The 27,500-nt window shown below is 43.3% G+C and overlaps 1 protein-coding gene across 2 annotated transcripts in view; it reads left to right on the forward strand.

Annotated features, from left to right (window-relative positions):
* Positions 1–27,500, forward strand: part of LOC110504553 (glycine receptor subunit alphaZ1) — a 96,332-nt gene that overhangs the window by 53,133 nt on the left and 15,699 nt on the right. For both annotated transcript variants that reach the window (XM_036969878.2, XM_036969880.2), the window contains 5 exons: positions 3,830–4,053; positions 9,166–9,248; positions 9,849–9,986; positions 22,757–22,971; positions 26,177–26,323. In XM_036969878.2, coding sequence (XP_036825773.1) covers positions 3,830–4,053; positions 9,166–9,248; positions 9,849–9,986; positions 22,757–22,971; positions 26,177–26,323 — 807 coding nt within the window. The remainder of the gene's footprint in view (positions 1–3,829; positions 4,054–9,165; positions 9,249–9,848; positions 9,987–22,756; positions 22,972–26,176; positions 26,324–27,500) is intronic.

Raw genomic sequence — 27,500 nt, forward strand, 5'->3', positions numbered from 1 at the left:
AACCAATTTGGCTATCCACATTGGAGAACCCTTTAAAGAACCCTTCTTGTTTTAAATAGAACCCTTTTGTTTCACAGTAGAACCATTTTGGGTTCCGTGTAGAACCCTTTCAGTCACTTCTCGTGAAAAACAGAAGATGTTTTGCCATAATGTGAATTTACCTAACTGCCCTGGGAGATAATTGTACGACAGCCTCCACTCTTATATTGTATCCTTTGTTGGGGGAATATTTTCATATTCCACCTGTGTGTTAAGAATCTAGATTACTGCTATTTTAAATAATGAAAAGGTCTATGAAGACCTCATTCTTTAATCACAGACAGACTAGACCTAATTTTGTGATCATAGTCAGACTAGACCTAATTTTGTGATCATAGTCAGACTAGACCTAATTTTGTGATCATAGTCAGACTAGACCTCATTCTGTAATCATTGTCAGACTAGACCTCATTCTGTAATCATAGTCAAACTAGACCTAATTTTGTGATCATAGTCAGACTAGACCTCATTCTGTAATCATAGTCAGACTAGACCTAATTTTGTGATCATAGTCAAACGAGACCTCATTCTGTAATCACAGACAGATTTAACCTCATTCTGTAATCACAGACAGACTAGACCTAATTTTGTGATCATAGTCAGACTAGACCTCATTCTGTAATCACAGACAGACTAGACCTCATTCTGTAATCATAGTCAGACTTAACCTCATTCTGTAATCATAGTCAAACTAGACCTCATTCTGTAATCATAGTCAGTTTTCCGTAAAAACTCATTTTTATTTTCCAACAAAATTCCCATAATAACAAAACAGGTGTATCTGTGTGTTGTGAGATCATTTCTAGAAAACATATTTCTAATGTTGTGGCTGATTGCCATTGGAAAGGTCACCTGCTGTCATACCTCGCTACGTTACAGCCTCGTCTCTAGAATAATTGACAATTACGGTGGACTGTCGTGGCTAAAGGCCACAGCTCTATTGAAGGGCTATATGTGTTTTCTAAAGGCCACAGCTCTATTGAATATATATATATATATGTGTTTTCTAAAGGCCACAGCTCTATTGAAGGGCTATATGTGTTTTCTAAAGGCCACAGCTCTATTGAAGGGCTATATGTGTTTTCTAAAGGCCACAGCTCTATTGAATATATATATATATATGTGTTTTCTAAAGGCCACAGCTCTATTGAATATATATATATATATGTGTTTTCTAAAGGCCACAGCTCTATTGAAGGGCTATATGTGTTTTCTAAAGGCCACAGCTCTATTGAATATATATATATATATGTGTTTTCTAAAGGCCACAGCTCTATTGAAGGGCTATATGTGTTTTCTAAAGGCCACAGCTCTATTGAAGGGCTATATGTGTTTTCTAAAGGCCACAGCTCTATTGAATATATATATATATATGTGTTTTCTAAAGGACACAGCTCTATTGAATATATATATATATATGTGTTTTCTAAAGGCCACAGCTCTATTGAAGGGCTATATGTGTTTTCTAAAGGCCACAGCTCTATTGAAGGGCTATATGTGTTTTCTAAAGGACACAGCTCTATTGAATATATATATATATATGTGTTTTCTAAAGGCCACAGCTCTATTGAAGGGCTATATGTGTTTTCTAAAGGCCACAGCTCTATTGAATATATATATATATATGTGTTTTCTAAAGGACACAGCTCTATTGAATATATATATATATATGTGTTTTCTAAAGGACACAGCTCTATTGAAGGGCTATATGTGTTTTCTAAAGGCCACAGCTCTATTGAAGGGCTATATTTCTAAAGGACACAGCTCTATTGAAGGGCTATATGTGTTTTCTAAAGGACACAGCTCTATTGAAGGGCTATATTTCTAAAGGACACAGCTCTATTGAAGGGCTATATGTGTTTTCTAAAGGACACAGCTCTATTGAAGGGCTATATGTGTTTTCTAAAGGACACAGCTCTATTGAAGGGCTATATGTGTTTTCTAAAGGACACAGCTCTATTGAATATATATATATATATGTGTTTTCTAAAGGCCACAGCTCTATTGAAGGGCTATATGTGTTTTCTAAAGGACACAGCTCTATTGAATATATATATATATATGTGTTTTCTAAAGGACGCAGCTCTATTGAATATATATATATATATATGTGTTTTCTAAAGGCCACAGCTCTATTGAATATATATATATATATGTGTTTTCTAAAGGCCACAGCTCTATTGAATATATATATATATATGTGTTTTCTAAAGGACACAGCTCTATTGAATATATATATATATATATGTGTTTTCTAAAGGCCACAGCTCTATTGAATATATATATATATGTGTTTTCTAAAGGACACAGCTCTATTGAATATATATATATATGTGTTTTCTAAAGGCCACAGCTCTATTGAATATATATATATATGTGTTTTCTAAAGGCCACAGCTCTATTGAAGGGCTATATGTGTTTTCTAAAGGACACAGCTCTATTGAAGGGCTATATGTGTTTTCTAAAGGACACAGCTCTATTGAAGGGCTATATGTGTTTTCTAAAGGCCACAGCTCTATTGAATATATATATATATATGTGTTTTCTAAAGGCCACAGCTCTATTGAAGGGCTATATGTGTTTTCTAAAGGCCACAGCTCTATTGAAGGGCTATATGTGTTTTCTAAAGGACACAGCTCTATTGAAGGGCTATATGTGTTTTCTAAAGGACACAGCTCTATTGAATATATATATATATATATGTGTTTTCTAAAGGCCACAGCTCTATTGAATATATATATATATATGTGTTTTCTAAAGGACACAGCTCTATTGAATATATATATATATATGTGTTTTCTAAAGGACACAGCTCTATTGAATATATATATATATGTGTTTTCTAAAGGACACAGCTCTATTGAAGGGCTATATTTCTAAAGGACACCATGAACCATCAGGACCGTTACTTAGCTCCTGCCTTAAGAATGCTGCTACTGTTCAGACAGGCTTGATTCGCATAAACAATATACACATGGAAGGCCCAATAACGTCTAATATAGAATCTTTAGTTTAACTAAGCTTTATTCAATAAAAATGCATAGGTTTTTATTTTAGGTCGAAAGAATTGGAAACCAAAATCAAATCAAATCAAATGTATTTGTCACATACACATGGTTAGCAGATGTTAATGGTCACATATACATGGTTAGCAGATGTTAATGCGAGTGTAGCGAAATGCTTGTGCTTCTAGTTCCGACAATGCAGTAATAACCAACGAGTAATCTAACCTAACAATTCCACAACAACTACCTTATACACACAAGTGTAAAGGGATAAAGAATATGTACACAAAGATATATGAATGAGTGATGGTACAGAGCGGCATAGGCAAGATGCAGTAGATGGTATAGGGTACAGTATATACATATGAGATGAGTAATGTAGGGTATGTAAACATTATATTAAGTGACATTGTTAAAAGTGGCTAGTGATACATTTTGACATCATTTTTTGCATTATTAAAGTGGCAAAAGAGAGTTGAGTCAATATGTTGGCAGTAGCCACTGTTAGTGGTGGTCGCAATTGTAAATGAGAACTTGTTCTCAACTTGCCTACCTGGTTAAATAAAGGTGAAATAAAAATAAATAAATAAACAGTCTGATGGCCTTGAAATCCCCATGTCAAGCCTTTAACCCAGAAATCAATTATTAAATTAAACAAACAAGCAAACCAGCCAATCAATCAATCAAACCTCCCCCTGAGTCCTGGCTATACAATACACTGACATACCTAGGTCTTTCTCTGACAATCTGATGCACTGATTGACATTCAACTGTTCTCTCCCCAGGACTACAGAGTGAATATCTTCCTGAGGCAGCAATGGAACGACCCCAGGCTGGCCTATAGTGAATACCCCGACGACTCTCTCGACCTGGACCCGTCTATGTTGGACTCTATCTGGAAACCTGATTTGTTCTTCGCCAACGAAAAAGGCGCAAATTTCCATGAGGTTACGACTGACAACAAACTACTAAGGATTTCAAAAAATGGGAACGTATTGTATAGTATTCGGTATGCTATTCTTTTCTTGTTGTACCTTCCTCTTTTCTTGTTAGTTTCTCAGAATGTCTATCCGGTGCTAGACCTATAGCTGACAGATGAATGTCTATCCGGTGCTAGACCTATAGCTGACAGATGAATGTCTATCCGGTGCTAGACCTATAGCTGACAGATGAATGTCTATCCGGTGCTAGACCTATAGCTGACAGATGAATGTCTATCCGGTGCTAGACCTATAGCTGACAGATTAATGTCTATCCGGTGCTAGACCTATAGCTGACAGATGAATGTCTATCCGGTGCTAGACCTATAGCTGACAGATGAATGTCTATCCGGTGCTAGACCTATAGCTGACAGATGAATGTCTATCTGGTGCTAGACCTATAGCTGACAGATGAATGTCTATCCGGTACTAGACCTATAGCTGACAGATGAATGTCTGGTGCTAGACCTATAGCTGACAGATGAATGTCTATCCGGTGCTAGACCTATAGCTGACAGATGAATGTCTATCCGGTACTAGACCTATAGCTGACAGATGAATGTCTATCCGGTGCTAGACCTATAGCTGACAGATGAATGTCTATCTGGTGCTAGACCTATAGCTGACAAATAAATGTCTATCCGGTGCTAGACCTATAGCTGACAGATGAATGTCTGGTGCTAGACCTATAGCTGACAGATGAATGTCTATCCGGTGCTAGACCTATAGCTGACAGATGAATGTCTATCCGGTGCTAGACCTATAGCTGACAGATGAATGTCTATCCGGTGCTAGACCTATAGCTGACAGATTAATGTCTATCCGGTGCTAGTCCTATAGCTGACAGATGAATGTCTATCCGGTGCTAGACCTATAGCTGACAGATAAATGTCTATGCGGTGCTAGACCTATAGCTGACAGATGAATGTCTGGTGCTAGACCTATAGCTGACAGATTAATGTGTATCCGGTGCTAGACCTATAGCTGACAGATGAATGTCTGGTGCTAGACCTATAGCTGACAGATGAATGTCTATCCGGTGCTAGACCTATAGCTGACAGATGAATGTCTGGTGCTAGACCTATAGCTGACAGATTAATGTCGATCCGGTGCTAGACCTATAGCTGACAGATGAATTTCTATCCGGTGCTAGACCTATAGCTGACAGATGAATGTCTATCCGGTGCTAGACCTATAGCTGACAGATGAATGTCTGGTGCTAGACCTATAGCTGACAGATTAATGTCGATCCGGTGCTAGACCTATAGCTGACAGATGAATTTCTATCCGGTGCTAGACCTATAGCTGACAGATGAATGTCTATCCGGTGCTAGACCTATAGCTGACAGATGAATGTCTATCCGGTGCTAGACCTATAGCTGACAGATGAATTTCTATCCGGTGCTAGACCTATAGCTGACAGATGAATGTCTATCCGGTGCTAGACCTATAGCTGACAGATAAATGTCTATGCGGTGCTAGACCTATAGCTGACAGATGAATGTCTGGTGCTAGACCTATAGCTGACAGATGAATGTCTGGTGCTAGACCTATAGCTGACAGATGAATGTCTGGTGCTAGACCTATAGCTGACAGATGAATGTCTGGTGCTAGACCTATGGCTGACAGATGAATGTGTATCCGGTGCTAGACCTATACCTGACAGATGAATGTGTATCCGGTGCTAGACCTATAGCTGACAGATGAATGTCTATCCGGTGCTAGACCTATAGCTGACAGATGAATGTCTATCCGGTGCTAGACCTATAGCTGACAAATGAATGTCTATCCGGTACTAGACCTATAGCTGACAGATGAATGTCTATCCGGTACTAGACCTATAGCTGACAGATGAATGTCTATCCGGTGCTAGACCTATAGCTGACAGATTAATGTCTATCTGGTGCTAGACCTATAGCTGACAGATGAATGTCTATCCGGTGCTAGACCTATAGCTGACAGATGAATGTCTATCCGGTGCTAGACCTATAGCTGACAGATTAATGTCTATCCGGTGCTAGACCTATAGCTGACAGATGAATGTCTATCCGGTGCTAGACCTATAGCTGACAGATGAATGTCTATCCGGTGCTAGACCTATAGCTGACAGATGAATGTCTGGTGCTAGACCTATAGCTGACAGATGAATGTCTATCCGGTGCTAGACCTGTAGCTGAAAGATGAATGTCTATCTGGTGCTAGACCTATAGCTGACAGATGAATGTCTATCCGGTGCTAGACCTATAGCTGACAGATGAATGTCTATCCGGTACTAGACCTATAGCTGACAGATGAATGTCTATCCGGTGCTAGACCTATAGCTGACAGATAAATGTCTATCTGGTGCTAGACCTATAGCTGACAGATGAATGTCTATCCGATGCTAGACCTATAGCTGACAGATGAATGTCTATCCGGTGCTAGACCTATAGCTGACAGATTAATGTCTATCTGGTGCATGGCCTATGGCTGACATATTATATTGCTTACGGTGGAAACAAAACAGATATTGACATCCACATAACAACAAAAGTGATCGACTTTAAATGCAAGCATTTTTGCAATGTATTTGATCTGTTATCAAGCCTAGTATTCAACCCTTGGACAGACAGAGAGGAATTGGATCCTTATAAACAGCCATGGGAAGGCAGTGAGAAGAGGCCTTCTCGTATCTTACCTTGACACCATCAAATGAACCCATTAGATCGCTTTGAGCCCACCTGACCCCGCGCTAAAGAGAACCTGCCTCAGTGTCTTTGATTCTCACCTGACCCCGCGTTAAAGAGATCCTGCCTCAGTGTCTTTGATTCTCACCTGACCCCGCGTTAAAGAGATCCTGCCTCAGTGTCTTTGATTCTCACCTGACCCCGCGCTAAAGAGAACCTGCCTCAGTGTCTTTGATTCTCACCTGACCCCGCGTTAAAGAGATCCTGCCTCAGTGTCTTTGATTTTCACCTGACCCCGCGTTAAAGAGATCCTGCCTCAGTGTCTTTGATTTTCACCTGACCCCGCGTTAAAGAGAACCAGCCTCAGTGTATTTGATTTTCACCTGACCCCGCGTTAAAGAGAACCTGCCTCGGTGAATTTGAGCTCACCTGACCCCGCGTTAAAGAGAACCTGCCTCAGTGTATTTGATTCTCACCTGACCCCTCGTTAAAGAGAACCTGCCTCAGGTGTCTTTTCTGATTGAAAAAAAGAATCCTTAAAAATAACATTTGTCGTGTAACGGTGATGATATCACACTGTGGTATAAGTAAACTATGAATGCAATGCAACCAATAGACCTGCTCCTCTCCTACCTACATGTATCTCAAGATAAAAGTAACAGCAGCCGTCTAGGTTGAAGCATGAATGGCTGCCTCTTCTATAGATGTTTTTCTATACTCGCGGTATGAACAATAGCATGAAGATGCAGCCAGTCTGTTTGGGGATGAGGTTCACATGCACGGCAAGCAGGAATGTGTTTGGGGATGAGGTTCACGTGTACTGCAAGCAGGAAGGTGTTTGGGGATGAGGTTCACGTGCACGGCAAGCAGGAAGGTGTTTGGGGATAAGGTTCACGTGCACGGCAAGCAGGAAGGTGTTTGGGGATAAGGTTCACGTGCACGGCAAGCAGGAAGGTGTTTGGCATGAGGGGAAGAATGCCTGAGATGTGTATTGTAACCTTTTAGATTACAAGGCATCATGACAGGAAATATAGCCGCAGTTAGAACAATATGTTACCCTGCATCTCCTCCTGTAATGCTGTGCTAGTGGTTTATAACAATATGTTACCCTGCATCTCCTCCTGTAAGGCTGTGCTAGTGGTTTATAACAATATGTTACCCTGCATCTCCTCCTGTAATGCTGTGCTAGTGGTTTATAACAATATGTTACCCTGCTTCTCCTCCTGTAATGCTGTGCTAGTGGTTTATAACAATATGTTACCCTGCTTCTCCTCCTGTAATGCTGTGCTAGTGGTTTATAACAATATGTTACCGTGCTTCTCCTCCTGTAATGCTGTGCTAGTGGTTTATAACAATATGTTACCCTGCTTCTCCTCCTGTAATGCTGTGCTAGTGGTTTATAACAATATGTTACCATGCTTCTCCTCCTGTAATGCTGTGCTAGTGGTTTCTAACAATATGTTACCCTGCTTCTCCTCCTGTAATGCTGTGCTATTGGTTTATAACAATATGTTACCCTGTCTATTCCATTCATTATATTCTATTCATTTCCATTCTTCCATTCTATTATATTCCATTCTATTATATTCCATTTTTCCATTATATTATATTCCATTATATGCTATTCTATTCCATTTTTCCATTCAATTCTATTCCATTATTCCATTTTATTCTATTCCATTATAATATACTTAATTCCATTCCATTCTATTCAGTTCAATTATTTTCCATTATATTATACTTAATTCCATTCCATTCTATTCCATTCAATTCTATTCCATTCATTCCATTCTATTCCATTCTAGTCTTCCATTCAATTCTATTCCATTATATTCTACTTCATTCCATTATATTCTATTATATTCAGTTCTATTCCATTCTATTCCATTCAATTATATTTCATTCATTCCATTCTATTCCATTCTAGTCTTCCATTCAATTCTATTCCATTATATTCTACTTCATTCCATTATATTCTATTATATTCAGTTCCATTCCATTCTATTCCATTCCATTCTATTATATTTCATTATATGCTATTCCATTCTATTCTATTACATTCCATTACTTTCTATTCCATTATATTCTATTGTATTCCATTATATTCTATTCCATTCCATTACTTTCTATTCCATTATTTTCTATTGTATTCTATTGTATTCCATTCCATTCTATTATATTTCATTTTATGCTATTCCATTCTATTCTATTCCATTGTACTCCATTCCATTCTATTCTATTCCATTCTATTCTATTCCATTCTATTCTATTCCATTGTACTCCATTCCATTCTATTCTATTCCATTATATTATATTGTATTCCATTCTACTCCATTCCATTCTATTCTATTCCATTCTATTCTATGTAAACTTGTTAACAAAATAACGCTGATCCTGGCCTGTCTGTTCTGCTCTTTCCTGTTTTGTGCTGTTCTGTTCTGTTTTGTTCTGTTGTGTTCTATTCTATGTGACCAGAATAACACTGGTCCTGGCCTGTCCCATGGACTTGAAGAACTTCCCAATGGACGTACAGACCTGTATCATGCAGCTGGAGAGTTGTGAGTATTCCATTATCCTTTAGGAACACAGTTATCACACACACACACACACACACACACACACACACACACACACACACACACACACACACACACACACACACACACACACACAGGTAGGGTAGAGGGAAAGTATTTATTTTGTGTTAGTGTGATGGATGTGTCTCTGGTCTGGAGGACAGTATGATGAAAGGCCCAGTGATTTACACAGGCCCCTCCAGCAGCAGAGTGCAGATACAGGGAAGGGACAGGGAGGGAGTCAGGGGGGACCAACCTCCTCCAACCTGCTCTAACCAGCCAACACCGGCTTGTCCCTCCCTCCCCACCTCCTGTCTTTGGAAATTATGGATTTTTTCTTTTTTCTTGACTCATTGTTCTCAGGTGTGAAGAATGAAAACAACATGTATTGCTTCTATATGAACACTGTGGAGCTACGGTAGAGTTGGTTGATCAAGGCATTTAAACCTTCATCATACCACATTGTCAATAATATTTTGTTTTCTCTCTTACAAACAGCTTGAATGTACTGTGATACTGTGGTAGTAAGACTGTAGTAATACTGTGGTAATAATGATCTTGTTTCAAACTGCTCCCATCCAGTCGGCTATACGATGAATGATCTCATATTTGAGTGGGATGAGAAGGGAGCCGTGCAGGTCGCAGACGGGCTGACGTTACCTCAGTTTATACTGAAAGAGGAGAAAGACCTGCGATACTGTACCAAGCACTACAACACAGGTAGGTTTGTCTCTCATCACCTCTCTGGCTAACTCTTCCTCATACACTATTTTTTAAGGGGGTTTGTACATTGAGCTAAACTCTCTTTCTCTATGTTGGTCTTTTGTTGAATGTCTGAGAACAACGTAACATAGACATTACAGGGTGCGTTGTTAGGACACATAACGCTGGAACACAGAGTGGGAGAAAGAAGGGAGGAAGGACCGAAACCAATCAGAGCTTTGTCCCAAAATGGCCCCTTTATTCACTGAAAACTGGCCACTCAACCTCATCAATCTCACATTGTTACACTCCAGATGCAACAGAAGAAAACAGAGACTGAAGAGCGGTCTAGATGGAATATGAACATAGACTGAAGGCCAGTCTAGATGGAATCTAAACAGAGACTGGAGGCCAGTCTAGATGGAATCTAAACAGAGACGAAATAGAGACTGAAGGACAGTCTAGATGGAATCTAAACAGAGACTGAAGGCCAGTCTAGATGGAATCTAAACAGAGACTGAAGGCCAGTCTAGATGGAATCTAAACAGAGACTGGAGGCCAGTCTAGATGGAATCTAAACAGAGACTGAAGGCCAGTCTAGATGGAATCTAAACAGAGACTGAAGGCCAGTCTAGATGGAATCTAAACAGAGACTGGAGGCCAGTCTAGATGGAATCTAAACAGAGACTGAAGTCCAGTCTAGATGGAATCTAAACAGAGACTGAAGGCCAGTCTAGATGGAATCGAAACAGAGACCGATGGTCAGTCTAGATGGAATCTAAACAGAGACTGGAGGCCAGTCTAGATGGAATCTAAACAGAGACTGAAGGCCAGTCTAGATGGAATCTAAACAGAGACTGAAGGCCAGTCTAGATGGAATCTAAACAGAGACTGAAGGCCAGTCTAGATAGAATCTAAACAGAGACTGAAGGCCAGTCTAGATGGAATCTAAACAGAGACCGATGGCCAGTCTAGATGGAATCTAAACAGAGACTGAAGGCCAGTCTAGATGGAATCTAAACAGAGACTGGAGGCCAGTCTAGATGGAATCTAAACAGAGACTGAAGGCCAGTCTAGATGGAATCTAAACAGAGACTGAAGGCCAGTCTAGATGGAATCTAAACAGAGACCGATGGTCAGTCTAGATGGAATCTAAACAGAGACTGAAGGCCAGTCTAGATGGAATCTAAACAGAGACTGAAGGCCAGTCTAGATGGAATCTAAACAGAGACTGAAGGCCAGTCTAGATGGAATCTAAACAGAGACTGAAGGCCAGTCTAGATGGAATCTAAACAGAGACCGATGGTCAGTCTAGATGGAATCTAAACAGAGACCGATGGTCAGTCTAGATGGAATCTAAACAGAGACTGAAGGCCAGTCTAGATGGAATCTAAACAGAGACTGAAGGCCAGTCTAGATGGAATCTAAACAGAGACTGAAGGCCAGTCTAGATGGAATCTAAACAGAGCCTGAAGGCCAGTCTAGATGGAATCTAAACAGAGACCGATGGTCAGTCTAGATGGAATCTAAACAGAGACTGAAGGCCAGTCTAGATGGAATCTAAACAGAGACTGAAGGCCAGTCTAGATGGAATCTAAACAGAGACCGATGGTCAGTCTAGATGGAATCTAAACAGAGACTGAAGGCCAGTCTAGATGGAATCTAAACAGAGACTGAAGGCCAGTCTAGATGGAATCTAAACAGAGACCGATGGTCAGTCTAGAATAATCTAAAATAGAATAGAGAGTGAGGAAAACAAGAAAGGATAAAATAAAGATATGATTTGATAATATATGATTTGATATGATATGATTGTATATTCTTTGATATGATTTGATGTGATTTGATGTGATTTTGTTATTTATTTTTTCTGAGGATTTGGTTTGTTGTGTTGTTGACATTGGATTAAATTGATATCTGGTGCCATTAAAATCTTGATCATTTTAAATATCATACCATCGCTCAGGAGAGGGTGACATCTGGAAATGACAGGCCAGCTGATGGATGGTGTCTGTCTCCTACCTCTAGAATCCTGTTCTCTCAGACATAGACAGCCTTGACATGCTTGATGGCATGCTAAATCCCCTCCTTCCACACACACACACACACACACACACACACACACACACACACACACACACACACACACACACACACACACACACACAAACACACATACACACATACACACACACACACAAATTGAACACACACACACTGAACACACACACACACACACTGAACATACACACACTCTCTCTCTCTCTCGCTCTCCTCTCTCTGTCTGTCACCCCCTCTCTCTGTCCCATCTCTCTTTTTTTCTCTCCCTACCCCTCCCTCCCTCTCTCTCTCCCCAAGCCCCCCACCCCACTTCCAATTCTCCCCCTCCCCCTCTGTCCTGACTGTGGCCTATTATCTGTCCTGATTTGTCATAGACACTTGCTAAAAAACTTTAATGAGCAAACCTTCCTTCATGACCTGGCAACTGTAAAAGACACTTGGACCTTCTTTTTCAGTGTTATTGTTAATAAACACGCCCCCATAAAGAAAATTAGAATTAAAAACAGGTTCAGCCCCTGGTTCAACCGTGATCTGTCAGAGTTACTCCACCTCAACAACTCAATTTGGCCTAAGGCTCGGCACACGCATACTCAGGCTGACTGGCTCTCGTTCAAACAAATGAGAAATACATGTAAGTGCACTCAGGCTATCCAGAAGGCCAAAGTTATTTACTTTAAGGAGCAGTTCTCTCTCTGTGGGTCTAACCCCAAGATGTTCTGGAAAACGGTTAAACCATCCTCCTCACAGCTGCTCATGTCCCTTAATGTTGATGATGTGGTTGTTACTGACAAGGAGCACATGACTGAGCTCTTTAATCACCACTTCATTAAGTCAGGATTCCTTTTCGACTCAGCCATGCCTCATTGCCCGCCCAACATTTCCTCATCTCCCACCCCTTCTAATGCAACTATCCCCGATGCTCCTCACTCTTTTTCTCCTGCCCCGCTACAAAATTTCTCCCTGCAGGCAGTCACCTGAGTCCGAGGTGCTAAAGGAGCTCCTGAAACTTGACCCCAAAAAAACATCTGGTTCAGATGGTTTAGACCCTTTCTTCTTTAAGGTTGCTGCCCCTATCATCACCAAGCTCATCTTTGACCTTTTTAACCTGTCTCTCCTCTCTGGGGAAGTTCCCATTTGTTGGAAGGCAGCCACGGTGCATCTTTTATTTCAAGGGGGAGATCAAGCTGATCCTAACTTGTTATAGGCCAATTTCTATTTTGCCCTATTTATCAAAATTGTTGGAAAAAACTTGTAAATAATCAACTGATTAGCTTTCTTGATGTCTATAGTATTCTCTCTGGTATGCAATCTGGTTTCCGCTGTCACGTCTACTCCTGCTCCTCCCCTCCGTTGTGCGACGTCGCTGGAGTACTAACCACCGGTTCTGGCACTCATCATTACGCACACCTGGCACTCATCATTACGCACACCTGGCACTCATCATTACACACACCTGGCACTCATCATTACGCACAGCTGGCACTCATCATTACGCACAGCTGGCACTCATCATTACGCACACCTGGCACTCATCATTACGCACACCTGGCACTCATCATTACGCACAGCTGGCACTCATCATTACGCACAGCTGGCACTCATCATTACGCACAGCTGGCACTCATCATTACGCACAGCTGGCACTCATTACGCACAGCTAGCACTCATCATTACGCACACCTGGCACTCATCATTACTCACACCTGGCACTCATCATTACGCACAGCTGGCACTCATCATTACGCACAGCTGGCACTCATCATTACGCACAGCTGGCACTCATCATTATGCACATCTGGCACTCATCGTTATGATTCACACCTGACCTCATTAGCTCCCCTTCATAGGTCCCTTCCTTTTGTTCATTCCTCAGTTGGTTTTGTACCTGTGTTCATGTTGCCTCACTTCTGTTGCGCTGTCTTGTTTCATGTTTGTTGTTTTCATTAAACGTTTTACCTGCACCTGCTTCTCGACTCACGGCGTCATCGTTACAGAATACCAACTCCAACAATGGAAAAAGCAGGAAAATCGGATATCTCTCTGACGGTCGATGAACAGGGTTACCTTCTGCGTCGGCAGCATGACCAGCTGGCACAACTGGGGACGGCCATGGAAGAGGTCCTTCGCAGTTTGCAGCGTCTCAAACATTCCCGGGAGGCGCTGCATCCTACTAGTGGAGGATACTCTAGATCCAGCCTACCCAGTGAGCCAGCCAAACAGCCCATTCAGCAACACGCTCCGGTCAGCAATGCCCATTTATCCCTCCCAGAGAAATATGACGGTACCCCATCCAAATGATGTGGCTTCCTATTTCAGTGCTCCCTTTATTTTACACACCAGATGGGAGCCCCCACCACCGAGCTGTTTAAGGTTGCCACGGTTATTTATCTGCTGACGGGGTGGGCATTGGAATGGGCTACGGCTGTCTGAGAGAGAGGAGAGGAGGAGCTAAATTCATATGAGGGGTTTATGGCTCTGTTTTAAATGTATCTTTGATCATCCCCCGGAGGGCAGAGAGGGAGGTGAGCATCTACTTCAATTACGGCAGGGGGATCAGACAGCTGCTGAGTACGCGCTCACCTTCCAGACAGTAGCAGCATCCAGTGGATGGAATGAACCGGCGCTTCGCACGCTATTAAGAAGAGGTCTGCGCGAGGAGGTCCAGACGGAACTTACCCTGGACGCACTCATTACGATAGCCATCCGTCTGGATAACCTTCTCCGGGAGCGTCGGCATCTTCATCACTTCTCTCCCTCCTTCGGGCGAATACTCGGAATCAGAGCCTGAACCCATGGAGGTAGGGGTCACACACCTCCCCGCGGCGGCGTGCCGCAGATGGATACAACTGGGGCTCTGTATGTACTGTGGTCAAGGAGGGAATTTTATGGATTTCTTATGGATCATGCCCTTGCCTCCCTCTCTCAATATTACTTCATACCCGCTCTCCTCTACTTTTCCGATGCAAGGTCTCGATTATCGGCCATCAGGATCCGGAACCATTACACACATCACTCAACCGCTCACCCTCACCGTGGAGTCTAATCATCAGGAAAATATCCCCTTCTTCATCACCAGTGCACCAGTTCACAAGATCATCCTCTGCCTCCCTTGGCTTCAACGCCATAACACCACCATTTCATGGTCTAGGATGAGAATCACAGACTGGTCACCTAAATGCCAGAGAGCCTCCTTCCCTGTTCCCTGTGGTTCCACATCGTTTGAGAGGCCTTTGTTAGCCCTTCAGCATAACATCCCGGAGGTGTACCACGATCTGAGGGAGGTATTCTCCAAGACCCGGGCCACCTATCTCCCTCCTCATCACCCCTGCGACTGTGGACATCGACCTGCTTGCTGATGCAACACCTCCACGCAGACGCATCTACCCTCTGTCAGTGGCTGAGACCCAGGCCATGGAGGATTACATTCAGTAGGCAGGGGTTCATCCGCACATCCACTTCTCCTGCATTGGCTAGTTTCTTCTTCGTGGCCAAGAAGGATGGAGGATTACACCCTTGCATTGATTACAGAGGACTCAATGAAGTTACCAAGAAGTATTGGTACCCCCTCCCGTTGGTGCCATATGACATCGAACAGCTTCACGGGGCCCGGTTCTGCACCAAACTGGACCTGCAGAGTGCCTACAATCGACAAGAAGGTAGATGCAGTCAGGTCATGGCCAGTCCCAACCACCATTAAAGGGTTACAACGGTTTTTGGGGTTTGTCAACTTCTACCGTCATTTCATCAGGAATTTCAGCTTTGTTGCCACTCCTCTCACTTCTCTCCTTAAGGGAGGCCCCCATAGGTTGGTGTGGGGTCCAGCAGCTGATGAGGCCTTCCGTCTTCTCAAGGGACGTTTCATCTCCGCCCCATTGCTGAAACATCCAGATCCCACGATATCCTTTGTGGTGGAGGTGGACGCTTCCAAGGTAGGAGCGGGGGCAATTTTGTCTCAACGACAGGGGAACCCGTGCGTTTTATTCTAAGAAAATGTCCCCTGCAGAAAGTAACTACGAAGTCGGCGATCGAGCGCTCCTGGCGGTGAAGTTGGCATTAGAAGAGTGGAGACACTGGCTGTAGGGCGCCAAGGAACAATTTGTCATCCTCACCGACCACAGGAACCTGGAGTACATTTGGACAGCGAGGAGGCTGAACCCACGGCATGCAAGGTGGGACTTTTTCATCACAAGGTTTAACTTCACGCTAACCTATCACCCAGGCTCAAAGAACACCAAGGCCGATGCCTTGTCCGGCCTCTATGATTTCAGGAGAGGGCCCTGTCCTGTGAGCCTATAACCCATCCTCCTGAGTCGTAGCTCCTGTGGTCTGGGACATAGATGTGGAGATCCACCAGGCTCAAGAGAGGGAGCCCTGAACTGTCCTCCTGGGCGCACCTATGTTCCCACAGGGATAAGGGATCGGCTACTGACCTGGGCACACACAGCTGTCGTTGCTGGACATCCAGGTATTTCTCTCACCATCCATTCCGTCGCTGAGAAATACTGGTGGCCCACCTTGGCGCAGGATGTTACCCGTTATGCCGTCCATTGTCAAAAAGAACAGGCAGACCGCCACTGCAGTGAGACCCCTGTGTTCCACACTGGGGATCGTGTCTGGCTTTCTACCAGGAACCTCCCACTCTGCCTGCCCTGCAAGAAACTAAGCCCCCGGTTTGTGGGGCCATTCAAGGTACTCCAGAGGGTCAACGAGGTGACGTATTGGTTACAACTGCCCAGTCACTACCATATCTCACCCTCGTTTCATGTCTCCCTTCTCAGGCCGGTGGTTCCTGGTCCCCTAGCTAATGCTGTCCCCCACGACACAACACCAACACCCCTGGACATCGAGGGCAGTCCGGAGTATGCTGTCAGATCTCTGCTGGACTCTCGGCGCCGTGGGGGTCAGCTCCAGTATCTGGTGGACTGCAAGGGGTCTGAGGAGCAGTGTTGGGTTCCGGTGGAGGACATTCTGGATCTCAACATCTTCTGTGATTTCCACCTTCGCTACCCGGATCGACCCGCTCCTCGTCCCGAGGTCGTCCACCTAGTCGTCCACGTCCTGCGGCCGTGCATCAGAGGGGGGTCATGTCACGTCTGCTCCTCCCTTCTGACGTGCGACGTTGCCGGAATACTAAGCACCAGTCTTGGGAATCCTCATTACGCGCACCTGGCATCCATCATTACACGCACCTGGCATCCATCATTACGGACACCTGGCATCCATCATTACACGCACCTGGCATCCATTATTATGGACACCTGGCACTCATCGTTATGATTCACACCTGGACCTCATTTCTTCCTCTGTATAGGTCCCTTCATTTTGTTCCTCAGTTGGTTTTGTACCTGTGTTCATGTTACCTTGCTTCTGATACAGTGTCTTGTTTCATGTTTGTTGTTTTCATTAAACGTTTTACCTGCAGTTCCTGGATGGGAGACCAGATGCTGCTGGAAGTGGTGTAGGAGGCACTCTTTCCTCTGGTCTAAAAAAATATCCCAATACCCCAGGGCAGTGATTGGGGACACTGCCCTGCTGACTCTGAGGTCAGTAAAGATCCCATGGCACTTATTGTAAGAGTAGGGGTGTTAACCCCGGTGTCCTGGCTAAATTCCCAATCTGGCCCTTAAACCATCACGGTCACCTAATAATCCCCAGTTTACAATTGGCTCATTCATCCCCCTCCTCTCCCCTGTAACTATTCCCCAGGTCGTTGCTGCAGATGAGAATGTGGTCTCAGTCAACTTACCTGGAAAAATAACGGACAAATAAAATAAAAAAATGTGTCACTGCAACCTTAAAGGTCCTAAATTATATCAACATTGCCCTTAATTCTAAGCAATGTTGTGCTGCTATTTTGATTGACTTGGCCAAAGCTTTTGATACGGTAGATCATTCCATTCTTGTGTGCCGGCTAAGGAGTATTGGTGTCTCTGAGGGGTCTTTGGGCTGGTTTGCTAACTACCTCTCTCAAAGAGTGCAGTGTTTAAAGTCTCCAAGTGAGTACCCCAAGGCTCAATCCTAGGCCCCATGCTCTTCTTAATTTACATCAACAACATAGCTCAGGCAGTAGGAAGCGCTCTCATTCATTTATATGCAGATGATACAGTCTTATACTCAGCTGGCCCCTCCCCGGATTTGCTCTACAGCAAAGTTTTCTTAGTGTCCAACAAGCTTTCTCTGCCCTTAACCTTGTTCTGGACATCTCCAAAACAAAGGTCATGTGGTTTGGTAAGAAGAATGCCCCCCTCCCCACCGGTGTGATTACTACCTTTGAGGGTTTAGAGATTGATGTAGTCATCTCATACAAGTTCTTGTGAGTATGGCTAGACGGTACAGTGTCCTTCTCTCAGCACATATCTAAGCTGCAGGCTAAGGTTTCCTCTATCGTAATCGCTCCTCTTTCACCCCAGCTGCCAAACTAATCCTGATTCAAATGACCATCCTACCCATGCTAGATCACAGACGTAATATATAGATCGTCAGGTAAAGGTGATGTCGAGCGGCTAGATGATCTTTACCATTCAGCCATCAGATTTGCCACCAATGCTCCTTATAGGACACATCACTGTACTCTATACTCCTCTGGAAACTGGTCATCTCTGTATACCCGTCGCAAGACCCACTGGTTTATGCTTATTTATAAAACCCTCACTCCCCCCTATCTGAGATACCTATTGCAGCCCTCATCCTCCACAACACCCGTTCTGCCAGTCACATTCTGTTAAAGGTCCCCAAAGCACACACATCTCTGGGTCGGTGCTCTTTTCAGTTCGCTGCAGCTAGAGACTGGAACGAGCTGCGAAAAACTCTCAAATTGAACAGTTTTATCTCCATCTCTTCATTTAAAGACTCAATCATGGACACTCTTACTGACAGTTGTGGCTGCTTCGCGTGATGTATTTTTGCCTCTACCTTCTTGCCCTTTGTGCTGTTTTCTGTGCCAATAATGTTTGTTCCATGTTTTGTGCTGCTGCCATGCTGTTGTCATGCTGTGTTGCTACCATGTTGTTGTCATGTGTTGCTGCCATGCTATGCTGTTGTCTTAGGTCTCTCTTTATGTAATGTTTTGGTGTCTCTCTGGTCGTGATGTCTGTTTTGTCCTATATTTCTATTTTTAATCCCAGCCCCCATCCCGCACGAGGCCTTTTGGTAGACCATCATTGTAAATAATAATTTGTTCTTAAACTGACTTGCCTAGTTAAATAAAGTTGAAATAAATCAAATCCAATTTTATTCACCAGCCATGCTGCACCGTGTGTACATGCTTATCTGCTCCTCAATCAAGCACAGACTTGACATTTGTCTCAAGTTTACTAGCAGCAATCTAGTGATTTGAGGAGAGACGATTCCTCGGCCCCACTGCGTACTTCCTTCAGCGTTCATACTTTGTCCTGTTTATATCCCTTCCCCCCTTTCCCTAGTCCATGTAGATTGGTTCAGACCACATGTCATGTCCCCTCCCCCTTTCCCTAGTCCATGTAGGTTGGTCCAGAAACTACATGCAACACTAATCATTGTCGCTGGTGCATTGCAGTTTCGCTCTCGCTATAATATTGTCAACCTAATTTGTTTTTGATCTGTAAATATCATCTCTGTCTGTCTGTCTGTCTGTCTGTCTGTCTGTCTGTCTGTCTGTCTGTCTGTCTGTCTGTCTGTCTGTCTGTCAAATACACCCCACTATCATCGCGAGACCATATCTTATCAGATGCAAAAGCCCTGAAGTGTATCACAGCTATAAATCCATTTCAATGACGCTGTGGCCTCCCTCCATGTCTCCCTCTGTCCACATCCAAAACAATACACCAGGGTTCAACTCTAATTCAATTAAAAGTCTTCAAGACAAAGACAGTCTTCAATGACTATAAGCTGAGTTAATGACTTGTCAGCGATCTGAGCATCGAAGCCACTTTGACAGACAAGACACACCTGGTGCTCACATCACACAGTCAGCATGAAAAGAAAGAGGATACCTATCATGAGTTTATAATGCCCTCTTTTAGCTTATGTTCTGGGCTAATGTCCAAAATGGCACCCTAGTGCCCTATAAACCCTATACTATATAGTGAATAGGGTGCTGTTTGGGAGGAATCCTTACCGTCCGTTGTGGTGTTTGCTACACAGCTGTGGTCAGGGAAGTAGGTGGGTTCAACCACAACATAACACATGTCAACTGTAGTGGGTTCAACCACAACATAATACATGTCAACTGTAGTGGGTTCAACCACAACATAATACATGTCAACTGTAGTGGGTTCAACCACAACATAACACATGTCAACTGTAGTGGGTTCAACCACAACATAACACATGTCAACTGTAGTGGGTTCAACCACAACATAACACATGTCAACTGTAGTGGGTTCAACCACAACATAATACATGTCAACTGTAGTGGGTTCAACCACAGCATAACGCCTGTCAGCTGTAGTGGGTTCAACCACAACATAATACATGTCAACTGTAGTGGGTTCAACCACAACATAACACATGTCAACTGTAGTGGGTTCAACCACAACATAACGCCTGTCAGTTGTAGTGGGTTTAACCACAACATAACGCCTGTCAGCTGTAGTGGGTTCAACCACAACATAACACATGTCAACTGTAGTGGGTTTAACCACAACATAACGCCTGTCAGTTGTAGTGGGTTTAACCACAACATAACGCCTGTCAGCTGTAGTGGGTTCAACCACAACATAACGCCTGTCAGCTGTAGTGGGTTCAACCACAACATAACACATGTCAACTGTAGTGGGTTCAACCACAACATAACGCCTGACAGCTGTAGTGGGTTCAACCACAACATAATACATGTCAACTGTAGTGGGTTCAACCACAACATAACGCCTGACAGCTGTAGTGGGTTCAACCACAACATAACACATGTCAACTGTAGTGGGTTTAACCACAACATAACGCCTGTCAGTTGTAGTGGGTTTAACCACAACATAACGCCTGTCAGCTGTAGTGGGTTCAACCACAACATAACGCCTGTCAGCTGTAGTGGGTTCAACCACAACATAACACATGTCAACTGTAGATGGGTTTAACCACAACATAACACATGTCAACTGTAGTGGGTTCAACCACAACATAATACATGTCAACTACAGTGGGTTCAAACACAACATAATACATGTCAACTACAGTGGGTTCAACCACAACATAACAACTGTTGGCTGTTGTGGGTTCAACCATAACAGAACACCTGTCAGCTGTAGTGGGTTCAACCACAACATAACAACTGTTGGCTGTAGTGGGTTCAACCACAACATAACAACTGTTGGCTGTTGTGGGTTCAACCACAACAGAACACCTGTCAGCTGTAGTGGGTTTAACCACAACATAACGCCTGTCAGTTGTAGTGGGTTTAACCACAACATAACGCCTGTCAGTTGTAGTGGGTTCAACCACAACATAACGCCTGTCAGCTGTAGTGGGTTCAACCACAACATAACGCCTGTCAGCTGTAGTGGGTTCAACCACAACATAACAACTGTTGGCTGTAGTGGGTTCAACCACAACATAACAACTGTTGGCTGTTGTGGGTTCAACCACAACAGAACACCTGTCAGCTGTAGTGGGTTTAACCACAACATAACGCCTGTCAGTTGTAGTGGGTTTAACCACAACATAACGCCTGTCAGTTGTAGTGGGTTCAACCACAACATAACGCCTGTCAGCTGTAGTGGGTTCAACCACAACATAACGCCTGTCAGCTGTAGTGGGTTCAACCACAACATAACGCCTGTCAGCTGTAGTGGGTTCAACCACAACCTGTCAGCTGAGGTGGTGTGTTACATTTGAACGTAGGGGGTACTTTACCTACAGCCACTCTGTCAAACTGATGTTCTCTCCCGGGCTCTGCCTCGGTCTCTTCCAACACTGCAGGGAAATAGGAGGATAATTCAGCACTGAGGATATCCATTTCATTGCCTGCAGTTGACTTTCTTCTTTGTGTTCTTGAGACATGCAGAACAGAAAGATTGGATGATGCGTTACAGTACATCAGTTATGATAACACTAGATCCATAACACAGCAGCAACAGCAGAGAAAGATTAGATAATACTATTATAATATATCATATCATAGCATATTGACTCTATTGTAGTAATATTATTGTAATATATATTTTATCATAGTATAGACTGTATTGTAGTAATAATACTATAATATATATTATATCATAGTATCGACTGTATTGTAGTAATAATACTATAATATATATTATATAATAGTATATAGACTGTATTGTAGTAATAACACTATAATACATATCATACCATGGTATATAGACTGTATTGTAGTAATAATATTATGATATATATTTTATCATAGTATAGACTATGTTGTAGTAATACTATTATAACATATCATATTATATCATAGTATATAGACTGTATTGTAATAATACTATTATAATATATAATACTATAAAGACTGTATAATAGCAATAATATTATAATATATCATAGTATATAGACTCTATTGTAGTAATAATATTATATCATAGTACTGTATATAGACTCTACTGTAGTAATAATATTATATCATAGTATATAGATTCTATTGCAGTAATAATATTATATCATAGTATATAGACTCTATTGTTGTAATAATAACATATATCATATTATTATATGACCCCTGCTTTCTCCTCTGTCTGTGTCCTCTGTATAATACTGAACCCCTGCTTTCTCCTCTGTCTGTGTCTTCTGTAAAACAGGAAAGTTCACTTGTATCGAGGCTCGTTTCCATCTGGAGAGGCAGATGGGCTATTACCTGATTCAGATGTACATCCCCAGCCTTCTGATTGTCATTTTGTCCTGGGTGTCCTTCTGGATCAACATGGACGCTGCACCTGCCAGAGTGGGACTGGGCATTACCACCGTGCTCACTATGACCACCCAGAGCTCCGGCTCCCGAGCCTCCCTCCCCAAGGTGAGACAAACTCCCTAACCCAGAGCTCCTGCTCCCGAGCCTCCCTCCCCAGGGTGAGACAAACTCCCTAACCTAGAGCTCCTGCTCCCGAGCCTTCATCTCCAAGGTGAGACAAACTCCCTAACCAAGAGCTCCTGCTCCTGAGCCCCCCCCCCCCAAGGTGAGACAAACTCCCTAACCCAGAGCTCCTGCTCCCGAGCCTCCCTCCCCAAGGTGAGACAAACTCCCTAACCCAGAGCTCCTGCTCCCGAGCCTCCCTCCCCAAGGTGAGACAAACTCCCTAACCCAGAGCTCCTGCTCCCGAGCCTCCCTCCCCAAGGTGAGACAAACTCCCTAACCCAGAGCTCCTGCTCCCGAGCCTCCCTCCCCAAGGTGAGACAAACTCCCTAACCCAGAGCTCCTGCTCCCGAGCCTCCCTCCCCAAGGTGAGACAAACTCCCTAACCCAGAGCTCCTGCTCCCGAGCCTCCCTCCCCAAAGTGAGACAAACTCCCTAACCCAGAGCTCCTGCTCCCGAGCCTCCCTCCCCAAGGTGAGACAAACTCCCTAACCCAGAGCTCCTGCTCCCGAGCCTCCCTCCCCAAGGTGAGACAAACTCCCTAACCCAGAACTCCTGCTCCCGAGCCTCCCTCCCCAAGGTGAGACAAACTCCCTAACCCAGAGCTCCTGCTCCCGAGCCTCCCTCCCCAAGGTGAGACAAACTCCCTAACCCAGAGCTCCTGCTCCCGAGCCTCCCTCCCCAAGGTGAGGAGAGGAAGAGGAACACAGCACACCTGCACCTGTCTTTGACACACACAGAGATACAGACATGAACACACACACACACAGATAGAGGCATGAACACACACACACACAGAGATACAGACATGAACACACACACACACAGATACAGGCATGAACACACACACACACAGATACAGACATGAACACACACACACACAGATACAGGCATGAACACACACACACACAAACACACACACACAGTCAGATACAGACATGAACACACACACACACAGATACAGACATGAACACACACACACACAAACACACACACAACAGTCAGATACAGACATGAACACACACACACACAGATACAGACATGAACACACACACACACAGTCAGATACAGACATGAACACACACACACACTCACACACGCGCACACACACACACACACACACACACACACACACGCACACACACACACACACACACACACACACACACACACACACACACACACACACACACACACACACACACACACACACACACACACACACACACACACACACTCTCTCTCTCACCACACTGTCTATTGTCCTGGATGAACTACAAACCACACTGTCTATTGTCCTAGATGAACTACAAACCACACTGTTAATTGAACTAGATGAACTACAAACCACACTGTCTATTGTCCTAGATGAACTACAAACCACACTGTCTAGTGTCCTAGATGAACTACAAACCACACTGTCTATTGTCCTAGATGAACTACAAACCACACTGTCTATTGTCCTAGATTTAACTACAAACCACACTGTCTAGTGTCCTAGATGAACTACAAACCACACTGTCTATTGTCCTAGATGAACTACAAACCACACTGTCTAGTGTCCTAGATGAACTACAAACCACACTGTCTATTGTCCTAGATGAACTACAAACCACACTGTCTAGTGTCCTAGATGAACTACAAACCACACTGTCTATTGTCCTAGATGAACTACAAACCACACTGTCTAGTGTCCTGGATGGTAAAACTAACTCAACATAAGGAAAAAAATGCCTTTTTAAAGAAAACTATTTTTGCTATAGGGATTTTCAGATTAAAAAGGAAGAGGGACATTGCGTGAGGGACTAGTATTTTATAATTATGTCCTGGAAAAGTATCCTCCCATTTTGCTTGTTGACATTAGGTGATTCATGTTCTCTGGAAAATTGAACAAGTGAACCGTGATTTCTATGCAGTTCAGCTGTCACAATAATGATCACACAGCACAGCTGAGCGTAGGTGCACACAGCACAGACTGCTCTCCCTCTTCCACGCCTCACTGACTTGGTGCTGCATTGGTGACAGGGAGGGAAGGAAGGAGAGGATAGAGGGCCATTTTGAAAGTCACCCTTTACTGTGTCATTACTCAACAAATAGCCACCACAGAAAAGTAACTTTTTTTTGCTGCCATTATTTTCCAGCCCCCGTGTTGTAGTGCTCTACTTTCAATACGAAAAGGTGAAGGAAATGTCCAGCGGAGTAATACATTCCACCACTTTAAGTGATCTAAGTGCTGTAAAACACATCAAAATATCTGATCTGGAGTGGAGAAATAGAAATCAATCCACAATCCAACGACACCAGGAAAGAGTAAAACAGTAGTCTGCGTTATGTCTGTCTCGGGCTGCTGCCTTCTTACCATTTGAACAATGTCTTGTGAACCATGCATTCTGTAATGCCACCTAAGCTGCATTCCAGGGCCACTTGGTCACTTGGACTTGTCAAATACAGTGAGCTTCAGCTGAACTGACAAGCCAACCCAGTCTAGCTTTAGCCCCATTTCCAGGTCAAAGATGTGGTTTCCGTGTCTCACTCTATCTCACTGCCCAGGCAGAGCAGAGTCCTGCCAAGCCAACTGACCATACAGACTACTGTGTACTGGACAGTTCTCAGAGTTAGATGGTAAATGTTGTCTTTGTAGCAGACATCACAGGATTATTAGATACAGATACATATATATAGATGGTACCAAGGTCCGTTTCAATTGAATAGTCTACAGAATCCAGATTAAAAAGTCACCTTCTGTTGTTGGTGTTGGTGTTGTTGTTGGTGTTGGAGTTGTTTGTGTTGGTGTTGTTGGTGGTGTTGTTGGTATTGTTGGTGTTGGAGTTGTTTGTGTTGTTGGTGTGTGTTGTTGTTGGTGATGGTGATGTTGTTGGTATTGTTGGTGGAGTTGGTGTTGTTGGTGTTGTTGTTGTTGGTGATGTTGGTATTGTTGGTGTTGGTGTTGTTGGTATTGTTGGTGTTGGTGTTGTTGGTGGAGTTGGTGTTGTTGGTGTTGTTGGTGTTGTTGGTGGTATTGGTGTTGGTGGTGTTGCATTTGCTGGTGTTGTTGTTGTTGGTGTTGTTGTTGTTTTTGTTGTTTCTATTCTTGTTTTTGTTGTTGTTGTCCTCCTACTTACCACCGTGTCCTCCTGCCCACTCACAGGTGTCGTATGTGAAAGCCATTGACATCTGGATGGCCGTGTGCCTCCTGTTTGTCTTCTCGGCCCTGCTTGAGTACGCTGCTGTGAACTTCATCGCTCGGCAACACAAGGAACTGCTGCGCTTCAGGAGAAGGAGGCGACACATGAAGGTCAATTAACTGCTTTTTAAAAAATATTATTAGGATTCACTTTTTATGATCTAATCATAGACTAGACAAACACTTTTCACAGGAACACTTCCAATCACCTGCCCCCTCCTCTCAGACCAGAGCCAGTCTCAGTTCAATATTTAGCTTTTTGCTTTCTCATATTCTCTACAAGTACACAACAGTTCATATGTAATGCTGGGAGAGTATTGAGAATCCTTAAAGCCCTTAGGATGCATCCCAAATGACACCCTAGTCCCTATATAGTGCATTACTTTTTAACCAGGGTCTATAGGGCTCTGGTTAAAAGTAGTGCACTATAAAGGGAATAGCATGCCATTTGGGACACATCCATGGACAAAGCCCAAACAGAAGAATGAGCTACTGTATGTATCAGATCCACAACAATGTAATTATTCCCACATACCTTAATAACGTAGTCTGACATAATCTATCATCTAACAGGCCCAAGAGCACACCAGGTTGTAACTGTTGGCCTTAAAGGCCACTGCATTACAACATTCCCAAAGGGTGGTGCCTGTTATCCTCGTATCAAAGTTGTCATACCTAGTTTGTTATGCACATTGACCAAAGCAGTTGGCAAGACAGCACAAACAGATCTGGGATCAGGCTATAGAACAAGTAGATTGAAATTGAATACACCATCTCTACACTGTGTTTTTAATAAGATCTCAAATTATTTTATTGAAACTCCATCGCTATCGTATATCTGATGGTGTTTGTGATATTGATGTCTTGATGACTGAATATCAAATACAGCTATCAAAGTATGACTCATTTTAGTAATATCTATCTACCACAGAGCATGTTGCTCCATCTCTTCCTAAAACTCATTTAGTAGTATCTGTCTACCACAGAGCATGTTGCTCCATCTCTTCCTAAAACTCATTTAGTAGTATCTATCTACCACAGAGCATGTTGCTCCATCTCTTCCTAAAACTCATTTAGTAGTATCTATCTACCACAGAGCATGTTGCTCCATCTCTTCCTAAAACGTATTTAGTAGTATCTATCTACCACAACACAGAGCATGTTGCTCCATCTCTTCCTAAAACTAATTTAGTAGTATCTATCTACCACAGAGCATGTTGCTCCATCTCTTCCTAAAACTCATTTAGTAGTATCTATCTACCACAGAGCATGATGCTCCATCTCTTCC

Source organism: Oncorhynchus mykiss, chromosome 25 (genome assembly GCF_057628025.1).
Source record: "Oncorhynchus mykiss isolate SJ-2025 chromosome 25, ASM5762802v1, whole genome shotgun sequence".
Lineage (NCBI taxonomy): Eukaryota > Metazoa > Chordata > Actinopteri > Salmoniformes > Salmonidae > Oncorhynchus > Oncorhynchus mykiss.